Consider the following 18,510-nt stretch of genomic DNA (forward strand, 5'->3'; position numbering starts at 1 on the left):
TTAGATTTTCAAATTAGCTGATAATTTGTGAGATACAGAGGGCAACTTAATTTTTTTAAATACGGACCTGCATTTTTTATTTCCGGTTTTGAAAGAACTCGGTCTCCTGAGTACAATGATATGCCACACTTTATACTTTTTTTTTGTTTTGGGTACCTTAACAACAAAAAACTATTTAATTATTATTTAGAATAATTTCAAGTCCGACTCTGGTTTTTTAATTATTTAATCTGATTAACTTCATCGCAACAATATTAATCAGCGCTAATTAACATTGAATAACGAAAATCCAGCCAATTGGAAGATTCAAATAAATTATATCCAGGTCAGCAATTTAAAGATATTATTTTTAACTTTTTTTTGTTGTGATTTTGTAATATCGGTGTACAATCTAATAATATGCATAATATTAATCGTAGTTATTATAAATAAATCAACTTCCTCAAACTAGTTTCTAATGCTCTACATGTTCGAAAGTGTTATTACCCTCCCTAATTTTTATATTAATTTAGTTAGTAATGTAACGATGAATAGATTAAATATTAAAAAAAAAACAAAGCCGGACTTCAAATGTCCGAAACAAAAAAAATATTAAGTGTGGCATATCATTGTACTCAGGAGACTGAGTTCTTTCAAAATATGAAATAAAAAATGCAGGTCCGTATTTAAAAAAATTAAGTTGGCCTCTGTATCTCACAAATTATCAGTTAATTTGAAAATCTAAAAATACTAATCAGATAGCCCTTATAAAGTGGCTATTTTTTGATTTTCTAAAGAGTAACGACAGGAAAAAATAAAATTCATTTTCAAAAACCAAAAAACTCAGCAAACCTTGAAGTTTTTAAAACTTTTTTAATGGCAACTTGGTGAACATCCCAAGGCGGAACTTTGCCCCAATTCAACCGTGTTCATATCTATGACGGTTACCGAGATACCAATGCTCGTACCTCGAATTTGTAGCACCCTGTATACAGCCTATAATGAGTGTAGTGGGAGTACAATAGACACGTGACAGCTGGGGCGCCATGACAGGTTCTGGGCGGTCGTCCAACCCTGCCTAGGCTGGTGGACAAATGCGAGAAAATCGGGACGAAGAAGGAACTTGAGACGTGCGTGTGTCCTGTGGCCGGCCGGCTGACAAACAAGGCTCTGTCAGTTGAGAATCACAGGAATATCTGGAAACAAACAAATCAGTGATGACTAGTCTCGAGGCCTGAAGATGTCTTTGCTGAACACACCACCGCCCCATGTTAGTAGGTTAGGTCAAGGAAGAGGCAACGTCCACCAGCCTATTAAGGGCCAGCCGAGGCAAGTTATTGCATGAAATACTCAGGGTGATCCGAGTCTTTCTCAAACCTCTTGGCCTCCTCTTGCATGCTCTCTTTTATTTTCAAAATAGCAGCCGATTCCGTTTGGTCCTGCAAGGAAAGCGACCTTTAGTTGTTAAGGGTCAGTCTACTAAGCACAAGCACCAGCACCGTTACTTACACACAACCGACCTTTCGAACTTTTCCATTGCAAGAACAAAAAGGGTTTGCACTTATTTCTCTTCCACAATTACCATCTAGCTTCCGACATTAAAAAATTACACAAATCTAATCCTATATGGGTATTTCGCCACTGCACTGCAAGAAAATCTACAAAATGAAATAGTTATTTTTTGTAAACACTTCTGCGTTAAACCCAAACTGACACTGCTTGTCAGAAGTTATGTTTACAGTTAGCGAATGCAATCCCGCAAATGCTGGATCCCGCAAATGCGGGATCCCTCTGAGATTCCGCGGGATCAAAGTTGCGGGATTTACCGTGCGGGATCGACCCATTACTACTGGGTAACCGAATCGATCTCGGTCAAAGCGTCGACGCTCGGAACCCGGGCGATTCCCCTTACGGCTTGGCCATTAAAAATAAGTGAAACAAACAGGTTACTTGTTAGATTTCTTTCTGGCGTATGTGCGTAAGTGAAGGAAAGCGTTTAACTAGTACTTGTGGACAATTTCGTCAAATAAACTGCCGGACATATGTAATTATCGGGACAAGCAAAATTTTAGGGTAAATTTAAATTTGAATAGGTATCTCTTGAACTAAAAAAGATTTTGGGATGCGGTTTGGACCAGTTTTAGATGCATCTATTGTGATTAAGATGCTATATGGTTTTCGAAAATATATTTAGGGAATTCTCGTATACAGGGTGTTTTATAAGAGTGTGAAAATTTGGTCAAGAATCTTTTTACCGCAAATTTACAATTTTTAAAAAATCGAAATTTTTACCAAGTACGACTAATCTGTATTGAAATTAGAAAAAAAAATTTTGATAGGTTTTTTAACTTTTTTGTTTTACAGAAAATACGACGTTTTTTTAAAAAAATTGCATTTTTAGTCATATGCCAAAAAATTATTGATATAGAGTGTATCTAAAAGCAGATAACTAACACAAGTTAAAAACAACTTCAACATCAGAATAAAATTTTTCTTTATAAAAGAAGTAGATAAATTATAATAAAATTTAAGTTTATTTAATATTAAATATATTTTTTGAACACCCTGTATACATCGGTCCAAATTTCTGTACAGCTAGTTTAAGATACACGCTATATCAATATATTGTGGGCCTATGCAAAATGTACAATGCCTTTTGTAACATTTAGGATCAAATGTATGACTATTGTTTACAGTCCCGCAATTTCGCGGATCCGCGGGATTGACTGCTTTAATCCCGCGGGTTTGCGGGATTGAGATTTTGGTGCGGGATTGCATTCCCTATTTACAGTTATACAAATTTGCCTAACAAAGAAAAAAATGCTTAACGTTTCGGAAAGTTTATCTCTTTCGGTCGTCGGAAGCAAAAAAAATACAAAGAATAAAGAAAAAAACTATTTAAAATATTTAAATTCGAGAACACTTTAGTTTTTTTAAAACAGATACATCTACAAGAAACCGTTGACGTTCTGTTAAAATGACATTATATCAAGTTGAACTTCAAAACTAACACAATTACTACTTGATAACAATTACTTAATAACGTAAAACCAAAAAGCCCCAAACTTTCTGTATGATTATTTTTAAATTTTACGTATGTTATGTTTATTTATGTTATGTTCTTTAAAATCAAAGAAGCGATTGCCATACATTACTAACATCTACAGATGCATGAGCAATACATTTATTTTTATTAGATTGTATTAAAAAAACCTCTTTTATTTTTCTTTTAGAGGCTATCGCTTCTTTCATTATAATTTTGGCGTTATTAAAATTTATTCTGTGCCCTCTGTCCCATGAATGCTCTCCTCTGTGAAAATCTCCCTTTCTTAAATAATATTTATGTTCTTTAATTGGGAACATTTGAGGGTCTAGATGTTTCACCAATGTAAAATTTATCGCATTCACATGGTACTTGGTATATTACATTTTTTGTTTGTTGCTCTGTATTCATTGGTTTAGTATGTGATAAAATGGATCTAAGTATATTTTGTGTTTTGAAAGATGTTCGTATGTTATATTGTTTTCCTATCCTTCTTATTTTTTCCGAAACGCCTCGTATGTATGGAATTGTAAGTTGTATATATTGTTACGAATTTTTTACTTTGTTAGGCAAATTTGTATAACTGTAAACATAACTTCTGACAAGTAGTTTCTGTTTGGGTTTAACGCAGAAGTGTTTACAAAAAATAACTATTTTATTTTGTAGATTTTCTTGCAGTGCAGTGGCGAAATACCCATATAGGATTTTTTGGAGAGATGAATCCGCCACATAGGTATAGACATTTTTTACACAAATCTACCTTCACAATACTTTATTTCAAACTCTATCACTTGTCAATCTCTTCAAGCCAATCGTGAAGACATTCTATTAAACTAATCCAATATTGGCATCATAAATAGAAATAATCCATGCGAGTGAAATGTCTTCAGCTTCAGAATTAATGCAGTATTTTTGAAAGACCTTTAAAAGATCATACGCATCTCACACATTGCCGAAGCGTTCAGCTTTCCCATTCGATTGGCTTAGCAAAATGCTCAATGCAGCATTTATTAGGTAATTCTAAAGACAAAATACCTCCACTTGTGAGGATTGTGGTCAGAAAAATATTGGGAAAACATCGATTAATACAATATTCAAAGATTCTGCTTCACTCAGTGTCTTTTGGGAAAAATATATAGATACTGATAACATCTTCAAAAAATCATTAGTTGATTATCCTAACATGGTTAGAGAAATATGCTTTCAGAGTTTAATATAAAATATTTTGGTGTATTTTAGCAGATTTGTGTATATATTTTTCATTTTCTTGGCCAAAATTCTGTAATGTCATCGTATACCATGTTTAACCAGTATACCATATGACCAGGTGAATTCATAACTGAATCTCGGAATAGCATTTTGAAATTAAGTTATTTCTAGAAGATTTCTAGAATATTTTGATTTTTTTTAATTATATTTATTGAGTTAAGCACGAGTTAATCTTGAAGTAAATGAAAATGCTGTTCTGAAGTTAACTCAACTTTAATTTTATTTGATCATACAGTGTAGCAAGCTCGAATAGTGTAGCACTTGCATAATAATATATCCACTATTTACATTTTTAAAAACAAAAACGATTTTGAACCATGCAGAGAACTTAGACAATAATTTTGACATTTACAATGTACACTTCTATGTAATTTAGCTAGGTACAAACCCTTCGGAATATGTTACATTATGTAACGGAACTACATACAATAAATTAAACTTGTAGCTTTTGAGCTTATTTTATTGGTTGTACTTCTGTTACAGCCTAGTTGTTAAATGAGGAATTACGTTTGGTAAAAAAGGTCGAATGTGTATATTTTAAAGGTACTGAGTAAATAAATACAGCGTGTACCGCATTGATATTGTTAAATAATATTTGAGCCACTTAAATGAGATCTTCACACATTCATCCATTCTAAATCTAATGAATACCAAAAACGAAAACGTACCTATACAATATGAAGAATGTTACTATCCAGTAATCAAATGATATAATTCTTTGATTTAAATCTATTCTTATTTTTTATCAGTTGATTTCTCGATAGCTGAAATTTGAACTAAGCTGAAAAGGTCGGTACTACTTGTAACATGCTTTCATGCAAACGCTCAGCTTTGTCATACTTATGTTTCTGTCAAAAATTAACGCAAACAAAGCCTTAACCAAGAGGGGAGGGAATGAAATAAAACTTTCACTCAGGTTCGCTACTACAAGCGTTCAACAAAACTAGTTCTATGTAATTAGAAAAGTTTAAGAGTGATATTAATGAAAAACGTGGTGTTTCTAATGTAAAATTTCACATTATTATATATTATGTAGGTTTGTTCAAAGATCTCCCAACAAACTTCACCACAGAACCACTTGAATTGAAAAAAGAAATTATTTAAATGCGTTATTAGATCGTATAGATATATAATAGTAATAAACTGATGGCGATTCTTATATAGACACTATAAAACAATGTAGATTTAGTTTGTATGGAATAAAAGTCTAATTAGAAAATTAATTTTGACTATCTGCATAATTTTTCGGAATTTTGATAAAAAATACGGAATTTAGATACATTTTAGGGGGTTAATTACAAAGTTAATTACGGTAAATGTCCAGGACACATCCACATTCTATGACTTTTAGATATCTATTGATCGCTACCATCGAGAAAAAAAGGCCCGAAAGCATTTGATTTCTACCCTCAGAGCCCTCTGGTCTTCTCTCTCTCGACGCTACCGACCGTAACCTTCCTAAAGACCAAATTGCAATGGCTCGTAAGCGGTACACGCTCCAACCCTGTTCATCCTCGATCTACTTACGTTTTCTCCCGGCCCCCCAAAGCCCCCAAGGTTGTAGTCCCCCATTCCGCTGCCGCTATCCTCCCTGGGCGTGCCAGGTCCCCCATTGGCCGGGGAGTTCTTCATTCCGTCCATGCCGTCGCCGTTCATCACTGGTCCCATGGAATTCGGCCCCATCGGTCCCATGGGACCTCCAGTGTCGGGCCCTCCTCCCATCTGGAAATCTCCGGGCATGTTGCCTCCCACCGCGGGTTTCATCAGCGTGTACATGTTCTCGCCACCGGAGTTGCTGGAATCTTGAGGGCTCGGCATGATCGGCGTGCCAGGACCTGCCGGACCTGCCGATCCAGGTGGGCCTCCGTAGTTTCCAGGTGATGACGAAGAGTAGTTCATAGGCTAAAATTCGGACAGTGTATAGGAGGTTTCTGGTTTTTGTAGGGTGGTATAAAAATATTTACTGTTGACGTGTTTGGTTGCCATTGCGGTCGTCCTCCGGGTCCTCCCATTGTCATCGGCGGCATGGGACCCCCAGGACCCAGACTACTGTTGGGAGGGGGACCCCTGATGCCTGGTCCGTAGGTTCCTGGTCCTAAAGGTCCCATAGAGGGCCCTCGAGGTGGATTCATTCGGTTTATAGCTGCCGGTGGACCTAAGTATACTTCATTTAAGTGCTGTTGTATAACTAAACGTACTACTGGGATGCTTAGACCATGTGTAATTGAGACACGGTTTTTTTTTCTTGTTTAAAGCGATTTAAAGCCATTTTTTTTCTGTAAGTTGTACGTGTCTGAATATTACATGATCTAAGCTTTGATGTAATAGCAATGACATCACATGCTGCCACCATAAGAATTCGTACAAAAGTAAAATAAGTCTCTAAAAAAAGTCCTACAAAAAAAAGTTGCAAAAATGGACAAAAACTTTGTTACACAACGCGACGACTTATTTTACTGTTGCAGACGAAGCTGTTTTTAAGGGTCCCCGTTAAGTTTTGAACAGTGAAGAATAAAAATGTTTCTAGCTCTAAAAGAACCTAATCTAATGGAAAGGTAAAAGCCCTTAGATGATTAATATGAGAAGGAGTGAACTCTGGGCTGTTTCAGAATAGTTAATGGAACCCTTGAAAGACCTAAACAAAGCAAAGCAAGCAAGAAGTGTACGCATATGATAGTGTGATGGTGAAGGAGCGCATATGCCTACCTTGCCAACCTACAAATTCTCCGCCATCACCTGGAGACAGAAATAGATGCATTACATGAGGCAAACCATGATATGGGCTTTCATGCTTTTGTGCATTTGGCTCTCTTTTCAAAATTAACTGTTACTTTTTCGAATTTTATATTACTTTATATACTTCATTAATTATCTTATCAAAGTCGACACACCTTACAGCCAAAAAGTCTAGGCAAGAAACCAGACCTCTGTTTTTTGGAAAATAACTTTCGTCTTATTTCATCATCTTTATATCCTCAAACAGTTCTTCTAATATTATTTTTTTTAATAAGGGAAGTCTTAATAGTTTTATTTATCAATTTTCTTGCCACGTGATGAATACAAGTAATGGAATTTTATTGAATGTAGTAACAAGGCAAAAGTTATGTCTGGATATAATCTTAAAATAGACCTGTAAACTTTGATGGTTCAAATTTCTAAAAATTAAAAGATAACAGAATCTTTTAAATTAGCCAGTGATATTTACGAATTTCATAAATATATCTGCTGGTATAAATTATGTATATATATATATTTTTTCGATAACATTTTAGTGATATTTTGATGATGACACCTGAACAAGAAGTAGAAATTATACCTTCAATTTTGAACTAAATGTATCTTCTAATAAGTGGTGAGGTGCTATAGATTTTATGAAAAATACCCTTTTTGTGTCTATTGTAGTATATGTACAGTGTGTAAAAAATCTTGGAATAAAATCTTTAATAATTTTTTTCTAATAATAAAAAAATAATAAATGTAAGATTTTATTCCATATTTATTACTCTAAAAGAATTTCTTAATCAAAAAATGGTACCATCGCATTTAATGGGATGATCGCCAAATTCCAGCAAGGGTAGTAAGTTTTTGTCATGCTTCTTCATCCTAATGAATTTTGTCCATTGATCATAATCAGTGTTTAATTCCAACTCTACTGTTAGTAAAAATAAATAAAAAACCGTTCACTCTGTGGCTATAAGGTGTTATTATTATAGACTTGGAGAAAAAATTCTGCTAAAAGAAAGGAATTTTTCAAAATACCTTGTCTTGTTGGGTCCATGTTGTTAGGCATCAGAGGTTGTCCTGGAGGCTATAAAACAAATCAAAATTAAAATTATATTCAATAATCAAAGAAAATTTTTATATATCACAAGAAAAATCTAATACAGACACTGTTAAGTTTAAGGTTATCAATTGACATTTGCAAAAGTTGATAAAAGTTAATCAGACAAAAAATTGCATTGTAATAGAAGATACAGTATTTTTTTATTTCTTTTAAAATTTTAGTTGGTTCTAGTTTCTAATGGCTTGTCATAGTAGATATCATCAGGGCCGTCTTAAGAAACTTTAGATTTTTATTTTGTTTGTTAAAAAAAGGTACTTACTCCATTGAAATCGCTTCCTAATTGCGGCATTCGTACCCCGGGTCGTGGTCCAGGGTACCTTGGGTTCATAAAGGGTTGTGACGTCATGATGTTGGAGTGCGGAGGTGGTGGTTGTGAGTGTGGAGATGGTTGACTCGATGGGTGTGTAGGTGGAGACGGTCGCAACGTTGAATTCTACAAAAAAAGTTTTTTTGTTATGGAAAACTTGGAATACGGTTCTGAATTCTTTTTAAGTGTGTGTACTACTTACTGGGAAGAAGCCAGGTGGTATGGGCCCTCCTGGCATTCCGTCAGTGGGGGGCATTTGTCCCAGTGGACTTGGAGCCGGACCTGTGTTCTAATAGAACAAACCAATTTTATAAATAGCTGTTTAAAAAAAATTCTGTTTGCACTATGTGCGTATATTAGTAGTGAAACTTCTTGAAACTTGAAGGATTTGACGGACATGTTTAAAAAGAGTAGTTTGAAATGTTGAAAAAGTAATAAAAATATTTTTTTACGCGTAAAAAATATCTTTTACTTGTAACAAATAGTTTTTTTTTGTAACAAATAGTTTTTTACGTGTAAAAATAGTTTTTTACACGTAAAAACACACTCTCAAATACTTGTACAGCCTTGAATTTTTACTCCGAGCGCTCGTAAAGAAGTTTCACTTCAAAAAGAGAAGTTATTCAAGTAGTTCAACTTACATGTGCGATTCCATTAACTCCATAACCAGAATTTACAAAACCCTAAAAAGTATACACGTATATATTAACAAACAAAATTGAAAAAAAAATGTGGAGTTGATGTGACAACGCCGCTTTTCGGTCTGTGCGCGCGACCAGTTCTCCTTATTTCTACGAAATTCAAATAATAATTGAGCTTGGTCGTAACCAGAGAGAAATATGGCAATGTAAAAAAGGATTTTTGATGTAAATTGTCTTTTGCCTGTACCGTTACCCAGGCCAGGTAATCTAATTTGGCACCTGCGCGTAATTGTTACTAAGAATCGGGTAGTCTACAATGGTGAAAGGTAAAAATATAGTGTTGTAACGGAATAGAAAGCAGAAGCCTGGTTTTTACCTTTGCAAATTTTACAATGTTACCGTAACTGTTAGTTACGAAAACTCAGGTCATTTTCGTCTCGTAGGTACCTAACATGATTTAAGTAGAAATTCATAACGTTTATGGATAGATACAGTAACTAAAAGACATGAAATAACCAAGTACATAATACATAATTCAAAATCAAACTCGATAGGATTTATTTCAGCTTGTTTACGTATATACCGGCATCCATCATCTAAATTTAGAATACTTTATATAAATAAGAAACCTAATTTTACATATAGTAAACTAAAATCATTGCAAGGTAATTCAGAATAAAGTAAAAAATTTCGAAATATTTTTGCCAAAAGAGTCTCTGTCTGTTGTAGATATGATCGTCTATTTTTGTTAAGTAGCCTTTTTGAAAATAGCGGTTCTTTCAACTGTAAATAAAGTAGGCCTTGTATTTTTTGAACAAATTGTTCCACATTTTCTTCCTATCTATTACTTGAAACGTTACTTATTAATATTTGTTTATATACGATTTGTTTTATTTTCACAATTTATTTTAATATATATAAATTAAAAATATATACTAATAAAAAAAATTAAATATACTAATTTCCAAAAAAAAAAAGATTTTTTGCTAAAATTTTGAGAATCACTGGATCTTTTCTGGATTTTCTTTCTTATAAATGTAATCTACTACCTATGTTGCTATATTATCAACAAATTATATTTTTTAACTAAAAACTAAAAAAAATCCAAATTTTCAAATTTTTTTTTGCCAACCAAACCAACCCTTAAAAATATTTGCACTTATTTAAGACTCACCCTGTATAGGGCTCGCCTAGTTACTTACATACCTAGTTATATTGGCGATTAAGATAAAAGAAGAAATTCTGAAGAAATTGTTGGAACTACTTTAAAAGAAATAGTGTTTTTAGTTGTTTTTTTTATTTCTCTTTGAATTTTTATAAAAATGTAATACATATAAACAAATATAATAATTGTTTATTGTAAATTTTTTTGTTTAATTAATAATGCCTTGCTCAGTAAAAAGTGTTAGTTCCTATTAATAAATATTCTCTAATGAGGGTATAAAGACATGTTTCGAGACGATGAGGTCTCATCATCAGGCCCAAGCTAAAATATTATAGAATATAGCCAAAGAAGTAAAAACTTCGTTAAAACAGTCAAATAAACTAAGTCAGGCAAAAAAGACATTACAAATTATATATATTTAAAAGTATTACAGTTGTTTAATTATTTATTTAACTAGGTATAAGTCAGATTAAGTTTTTACTTTTTTGTCTATATTCTCTAATATTTTAGCTTGGGCCTGATGAACGAAACATGTTGTCTCTTTATTTATAAAATTTTTAAATAAAATTTTTTTAATACAAAATTGTGAGGATTTTGTGCCTTTATTCCCTCATTAGATGATATTCATGAAAACGATTAGTTAAAATGTGGAGAATATTGTCTGTTTCGGTAAGTAAGTTTTATAAACAATGAAAAGTTGAATTTTACCACAGAAATTCAGTCACCTGAATTTCAAAACTACGATATCGTTGCTTCAAAGTTGGTAGATAAAAACTCAAGGTCCTCAAGTTAGTCGTAAGAATGTCAGTCAAACAAATCGTATTGGTCGGAAAATGAAGAAGTTACGCTCATTTTTAATCAGGGATGAGATATGCCACAGTGAACAACTCGGACATGATCAGTGGCAGTCACAGTGCACGTGAGAAAAAAAACAAAGATAATAACAAAATGCAATTTAAGCTTACAAACGAAACGGGCATAAGGAGAACTTTGCTGGCCGATTACACCTGGTCAAACGCGTATATTCGCGCGGCGTTGCCGTACCCTCCGCCAAGTATTGATCGGCTCAAATACGAGGAGCATTGATGATACTCACGTAATCATGGAAAGCTTTTGCTTCTGAAGAATGCTCGCAAGTGTCCCTTCTTTCGGGGGCCGCACAGTACAAGTCCCAGAAAACACTAAAATTAAGCTAGCTTTAAAAAAATCACCGAAAATCAACGAGAAATCTCTCAACGTACCACCACCAAGAATGCAGAAATCCTGGAGGTTCTCCTAATGTTATGTTTTTCTCCCATCTTATCTAGAAACGTGTAATAAGAATGTATTATCTCGCAGTTATTTCTTTTTAACAATAATCTTACCTCTGAAAGAAACGTTTGGGCCGCTTTTTGTGCCCCGACGTGTAGCAAATATTCGTAAACGTATAAAGCCAACCTGTAGGTGAAATTTTTTCAATTAAAAATAGATTTCAAGTTTTATTACAGCTAGAAAACTGTTAGCTCGAGCGCTGTCGATTTCCCAAGGATATTCTAATATTTTAATGTAAACAATCAATGATCCCAGCTTCCTGATTTTGTCTAGCTTTTAAATCCCTTAAAAAACTGTTTTCGAACTAGCTTTGGCTTTAGAATGCAATTTTGGACGTGGGAATTGAATTTTGATTTAGAGAATTGAAGTAAACAAGTACAGAACGGTGTTGGGGGCTTGAAAATTGAAAACGATTGTACTTACTTTTCCCTGGCTTGTGCGTCGGACGGCACGGATGATCCTTTTCCTTTCGCATACATATTTTCAAAATAAGGAATAAATTTGAGTGAGCCAACGTAACCTACATGCAGCTAGTTAGATTTGATTACGGGAGACTATTTACACACTGGTCCTACATGATCTATGTAAAGGTCCATCTTTTGATATCACTTTGTCACAGTCAGGATAACTTCACGGGTAGAATCATCGTTGAGCGGATGAATTAACGACAGCCAAATCAAACCGATTCACTTAGAAAAGTCGACACAACACTTGGAATAAAATTCACGCTCGACGCCGATACAAAATCATCACTAGGATACTGAGGACCGAGCATGCGTTGGTCGTACGTCCCGTTAGAATATGACTTCGCTTCAGTGGCTCCTTTGTTGTTTCGAATGCCGAACTAATTCTCTGATACTAGCAACAATTCCGCTGGATTTTTCGTCGAAATCGAAAATTCCTCACCCCATTTACCCTAATAAGAACACTAACCGTTTAGGTAATTCTTCTTGCGGTACTGACCTGCTATGGCAACGGCCTTATTGTTGTAGGGTCTATCCTATCCAGTGTTGCCAGATGAAAATATGCAATATCCGTATTTCGTTGATCGAAATATCCGTAAATGAATAGAAAATCCGTATTAATGTAGGGTGAGCCTTAAATAAGTGCAAATACAACAGTGAACACGTCTATGAGGTTGTTTTCGCAAAAAAAGATGATAAAAATCGTACATTTTTTAAAAATAAATATTTTTTTTCCCAAATTTATAAACTTGAATAACTCGGTTATTTTGAACTTATTTGAAAAACGGTAAGGAGAAATATGTTATCGAGATCTACCACCCCTGAAAATATTTGTACGTATTTGAGACTCACCCTGTATTTTATTGAACATTAAATATCAAAAATAAACATTTTAAAAATAACAAAACATTTTTCTTCTTCAATATCTACATGCTAGCTACGTAGTAATGCATGTACAAGAATAGATCAGACAAACAAGTATTGCAAACCAATACAATTTTTTATTATTATAAAAATATAAAAAAAGTCGTTTAGTTGGCTTGGACATGACAATCATATACTATATCACTTTACATATGAAATAACCTTAGATTAACAATAAAAAGAAATAACAGCGATCTTCATTTCCAAGCCAACTGTGACTCCGTTCTTTTTAAATCATATAATATTATGTTAAATTGTTTAATAACAGAAAATCCGTATTATTGAAAAAAAAATCCGTACGTCCATAGAATATATCCGAAATCCGTAAATCTACGGATTAATCCGTAGTTCTGGCAACGCTGATCTTATCCAGTGGCGTGGTGCGCATGTTTGAGGGGGGTTAACACCGGCCAATCGAAGCTCGTATCGATGCACTAATAGAAAAAAGCACCGACATTGCAAATTCTTTTTTTTTAAAGACAATTTTATTTAGCCACAAAAATAAAAATTTTATTTAGTTATCTATAACTTAAGTAAACAAATTTACTGATTTTCACCATATTTAATGGCATTTAAAGTATTAACGCCATCTATAACTTGCAATAACACTTTTTCAGTTATCGTTTTCTGTTTTTTTTTTTCATAGGAACTTAATCTTCACAGCATTTTCTTAAAGAATCAAATTAACTTGTGAAAATAGTTGATGAAGGGTATTAAAATAAAACTCATTCCTATATAGATTATCTTTATTAGCCCATACCTTTTAGTGCTTTACTAAAGAATTTTATTAAATATAAATATGATTTTTTTAACAATTTTTGATTTAAAACAAATCTTTCAACAAACGCGTAATTGTAGAACACGTTTAACAACTATCTATATAATAATTGAAAAAGGCAATTTCTCCAAGCATTTGATGCGAATAAAACGAGACCTTTAAAATATCAACAAGTTATAGAAAAATATAAAATCTTTAAATGTGAGATAATATATAATACATTTGATATATAATTTAAAATCGGTACAGATAATTGTAACATGCTGGCATGTTATGCTGCTGCAAGAATCTGTGGGCAGTTTGGGATATCACATCGTTCTCTAGATTCGTAGTAGTCGACTAGAATTGGTTTTTGACAGAACTGGCATTCCTAAACAAGAAACATTCGATATTTAGTTCAAAAAAAAAATAGTCTAATTACAGAAAAAAATACCTTTCCACACTGTAGTCCAGTGAATGGCAGTTCAAGTTTTTCCCAGACTTCCTTCAAGTCAGATACAAGCAAATCCATCATTTCCTTTGTATGGTGAGGTGTAGGAGCCAGTCTTAATTTCTCTTGACCTCTTGCCACTGTTGGATAGTTGATGGCTTGAATGTAGTGGCCTTTTTTCATTAGAAGAGTATCGCTTACTGCAGCACTCTTTTTGGGATCGCCAATTTTAATTGGAATGATATGACTTGGTGTGTGCTCAACAGGAAACCCGTTCCTCAGCAATTTTTCTCGCAGGTATTGGACATTTTCTTGGTGTTTTTGTCGCAACATTCGTCCTTCGTCTGAAGCCAAAATTTCAATAGCTTTTTTGGCCCCAGCCAGGACAGTTGGAGGTAGTGATGTTGTAAAAATGAACCCTGCTCCGTATGACCTTATCATATCAATTAAAATTGCGTTTGCAGCTGAAAAAAATATTATTTTAGATGTTGGTTTAATCAGTTTAAAAAAAAAATAACATACCGACGTATCCTCCAATGTTGCCAAAAGCTTTTCCAAGCGTTCCTGAGATCATATCCATTTTATGCATGACATGATCTCTTTCTCCAATACCTGCTCCATGTTCTCCATGAACTCCGACGGCATGAACTTCATCAACAAAAGTTAGGCCTCCGTATTTGTGAGTTATATCACATAAATCTTCAAGAGGACATACAGCGCCTGTCATGGAATGGACAGTCTCAAAGGCTACGATTTTTGGAACACCTTTATCCACTTTTTTGAGCAGTTGTTCTAAATGTTCGGGATCGTTGTGTTTGAAAATGTGCTTGGGAACTTGGCTATTTTTTATTCCTTGAATCATAGATGCATGGTTACCGGCATCAGAGAAAATGTGGCAACCTGGCAGTGCTTTGGCTAAGGTGAATAAAGTGGTGTCGTTCGCTACGAAACATGAAGTAAATAACAGAGCTCCCTCTTTCTCGTGGAGTTCTGCTAAAGTCTTTTCTAGGTTTTCGTGTAAGATCGAGTTTCCAGAAATGTTTCTTGTCCCTCCCGCTCCACTTCCAAATCGTTCCAAGGCATTTCTAAAAGCTTATATCAAATTAACCCTCTATTAAAAATTATTTATGGAAAAGTAAGTTTACCTGACTTCGTTTTTAACAACGGGATGACAGGACATGCCTAAATAATCATTTGAACACCAAACGGTGATGGGTTTCTCTCCGGAAGTGTACTCAAGTGCTTTTGGGAATTGTCCAGCCCCAGCCAAACGATTAACTTTTTTGAAAATCCTGTAAGAATGTTCCTTTTTCTTTTTCATAATTTGTTCATGGAAAAAGTCGTCGTATGCGAAGGTTGCTAAATACAAAATAGGATTTAACTTTCATTTTCACGTTATGTAATTTAACTCAATTACCATTAGTTGTAGGTTTTGTTTCCTGATTGACCTCAATAACATCGTCCTGCTTTAATTCTTTAATCGCACTGGTAACTTCGTTTAAAAAAGGGCACTTTGAGACGGTCGATAGTTTTTCTACGGTTTAATTATGAATATTTGGAGCGAATATGAATAAAAATAAAAAGGAACATACCTTGTAGTTCGTTCTCACCAGCCGTATGGTTCATGGATCTCGAAATAACCGGGCATTGACTCCCGTACATTTTTACCAAGACAGGTGCATAGTTTTTGACGTAAGTTTGGCTAAACCTTGTTAAAAATGGGCAAGGCATTTTCGAATCTGAGACGAAAACTGAAAAGAGAATTATGTAACCTCAAAATTGCTCGGAATATACGGCTGTATTTCAATTCTTGCCTTTCGCACTGGGGTTGACAGGAACACTGGTGAAAAAACGCTTGAAAGTTGCCGTACCCACCTGAAATTAGCAAGGATAATTGAATAAAATGTGGTTGATTTCTCTAGAGCTGTATATTATGCAAGGACTTTCACTTTGGCACCTGTACTTTAGCACCAATCTCTGACCGTTGGTATATCGACGAGAGCATGCAGTCAGCTGTAGCCAGACTAATTTAAAACCCGAACTTGGGATTGTTTTTTATACGGAGCCCTTGACATTTTTATCTAAACCATAGTTGTCTGTCCTCATCGTTCGAAAAATTCTATTCAATTATCGCGAGTCTAGCTATGAATTTTTAGTTTGAAGCATTTTGCTTATTAATATCCGGCTACCTTCTATAGTCATTGCCTGAAAATTACTAGCGAGCATGACTTTTAGTTCGAGATATAGCGAATTCATTATAAATAATAATATTTTCTTTAACGACAACAGTTTGTTCATTAATATATTCATAATTTTTGGGTGATTTTAGAATAAAAAATACACGACTATAATATGATAATAGTTAAAATTCCGCGACGCCACTGCGTTATAGGGCATAAACCACGAAACACGTTTTATTTTTACATTCACTCGCTCACATGATCGGTGATAATAACGAAATTTGAGCTACACTAAGAGAAAAAATAAAATGATAGTTCAAAAATTAAATCTACCTACCATGCACGCCATTAGAAAAAAACTTTTTAAGTAAAATTCAGGAATTGTGCTCTCTACAATTTCCACACGGGTTTTAACAAAATGACAACAGCAAAGTTATTAACGTAAAAGTCGATTAATATTTATTAATTATTGTTTTTAGGAATTACATATTAATTGTGGTAATTTCCATACCTAGCGAATTCAGTGACGCTCATATACATCTTTGGCTTTTGTAAAAAACAACCGATACTATAAAATAATATACCAGTATTTTTTCTACAGATTTTTCATGTCATTTCATTGATTTATCGATTCATTTTTCTGAAATGAACTTCACTAATGGGATTAAACTATTTTTTAATGATTATATTTCATTTTAAAAATTTAAAAATATGTTTGATTTAAATCAAAAGCAAAAGTGTTAAATTATGCCTCTGGCTATGAGACAACAAGAACACAAAAAATCATCCGGCCAACAACAAAAAATATTTTTTTAAATAAATATTTTTTTTGTCCAGACTGGAGTATTGTCTTTTACAATTAATATATAATTTTACTTTATTTTAATTCTTTAACTATTTGACAGAGTACATCAATAGATGTTAGATATTAAGATTGTTATACAGTATGTCCCCGGATTATCTTTACAAGAGGAAACATTTCATTTGAGAAAATTTTCCTAAAAATTTTTGCTTGTTCTAAAATGGTTAATCCCGTTTATACTTTTCCAGATTTCCATATCGTTTTAGAGAAAATTAAAAAAAGAACATGAAAATAAGGTGGAATTGTTGGAAAGTCCTAAAAATCAAAAGGCGTTTCTATGGTTATATCATTTAGATTTCATTCTTTGATAGATGGTTATTATTAATTTTCATTAACGTCATATTTTCCGTAGAAATGAACTAAATAAATTTTGTACTTCTTTAACAATTTAAAACAGCAAAAAAATGACGTTAATTTGACGTAAATTTTCTCTAAAACAGTATGGAAATTCGGAAAAGTACGAACGGCATTAACCATTTTAGAACAAGCAAAAAAAATTATGAGAATGCATTTTTCTCAAATTGTCCATAATAAAAAAGTTTTTCCTCTTGTAAAGACAATTCGGGGACATACTATATATTGTATCCAAAGCAAGTTTATTGTATGTGATATTTTTTATATATATTTATAATTTGGGTGTATCCGGTCATTAGGGATCTTGCCAAATAAAGATAACCTTATCAGAAAAAAGCAATTTAGATGATTTTCTAATTATAAATGATCAATAATCTAGTCTGTATAAATTTTCGAGTGGTTATAACAAAATATATGATTTTGAGCACGAAAAATTATTTTTTGTATTTCTGAAATTAAAGAAAAATAAATTAAAAGAAATTACCCATATCGAAGTGAATATAATCTTGGTGGGGCTTGGTGGAGGTGTATAATTTAGAATATAGATTGTTATATTAAATCAAAATCGGTTAATTGGTCATATTACTAATTAGCATTTTTTTGTATACTTATACTAATACTTATACTAGGTTGAATTTGGTGTTGCCAGATAAAATTGCAAATTCCTAGATCGCTAAAAAATTAATACATTTTTAAATTTCCCTATAGTTAGCGAAATTTTCGTAGATCTGGCTGCTGTTTCTGATGTAATTATAAAAATATTTCATATATTGCTGTTACCTTTACTTTTACCAAACGGTGTTATCTATCAATCGATATTTGTAATATTGTAACATTTTTTTTGTTTTACGGACGACGGAAAATTTTTGAAGTGTTTTTTTCAAAGGACTCCCAATTCCCGAAAGATTTCCAAGGTCAAGTACCTCATCTCCTTTATGAAATGCAGCTGCACAGATATG

At 33.3% G+C, this 18,510-nt stretch overlaps 2 protein-coding genes and 1 long non-coding RNA gene across 7 annotated transcripts in view; 1 reads left to right on the forward strand and 2 right to left on the reverse strand.

Moving 5' to 3' along the window:
• LOC115875027 overlaps window positions 1-18,510 on the forward strand; it is a 64,527-nt gene that overhangs the window by 25,827 nt on the left and 20,190 nt on the right. The gene's annotated exons all lie outside the window — the stretch shown is intronic.
• On the reverse strand, window positions 774-12,558 carry LOC115875023 (single-stranded DNA-binding protein 3). 4 transcript variants are annotated; one of them, XR_004048956.1, is made up of 13 exons: window positions 11,983-12,558; window positions 11,613-11,685; window positions 11,490-11,551; window positions 11,345-11,429; window positions 9,084-9,125; window positions 8,645-8,731; window positions 8,395-8,568; window positions 8,051-8,099; window positions 6,998-7,027; window positions 6,256-6,446; window positions 5,819-6,193; window positions 1,239-1,418; window positions 774-1,175 (listed from the first exon to the last, which is right to left on the reverse strand). XR_004048956.1 is itself a non-coding variant. In XM_030890352.1 (12 exons), the coding sequence occupies exons 1-12, from the start codon at window positions 12,036-12,038 to the stop codon at window positions 1,164-1,166; spliced, it is 1,236 nt and encodes a 411-aa protein (XP_030746212.1). In that variant the 5' UTR covers window positions 12,039-12,558; the 3' UTR covers window positions 774-1,163. The 4 variants fall into 4 exon arrangements, 3 of the variants coding, with proteins under 3 accessions (XP_030746212.1, XP_030746210.1, XP_030746211.1); XM_030890352.1 differs by lacking the exon at window positions 1,239-1,418; XM_030890350.1 differs by having other exon boundaries at window positions 775-1,418.
• On the reverse strand, window positions 13,698-16,749 carry LOC115875021 (5-aminolevulinate synthase, erythroid-specific, mitochondrial-like). Of its 2 annotated transcripts, XM_030890345.1 has the most exons (8): window positions 16,673-16,749; window positions 15,970-16,030; window positions 15,748-15,906; window positions 15,573-15,689; window positions 15,301-15,514; window positions 14,678-15,240; window positions 14,159-14,619; window positions 13,698-14,095 (listed from the first exon to the last, which is right to left on the reverse strand). In XM_030890345.1, exons 1-8 carry the CDS (start codon window positions 16,682-16,684, stop codon window positions 13,997-13,999), a joined length of 1,686 nt encoding a protein of 561 aa, XP_030746205.1. In that variant the 5' UTR covers window positions 16,685-16,749; the 3' UTR covers window positions 13,698-13,996. The 2 variants fall into 2 exon arrangements, with proteins under 2 accessions (XP_030746205.1, XP_030746206.1); XM_030890346.1 differs by lacking the exons at window positions 15,970-16,030; window positions 16,673-16,749 and adding an exon at window positions 16,031-16,336.

The sequence above is a fragment of the Sitophilus oryzae genome, unplaced genomic scaffold, assembly GCF_002938485.1.
Source record: "Sitophilus oryzae breed Bouriz unplaced genomic scaffold, Soryzae_2.0 scaffold_1318_pilon_pilon, whole genome shotgun sequence".
NCBI lineage: Eukaryota > Metazoa > Arthropoda > Insecta > Coleoptera > Curculionidae > Sitophilus > Sitophilus oryzae.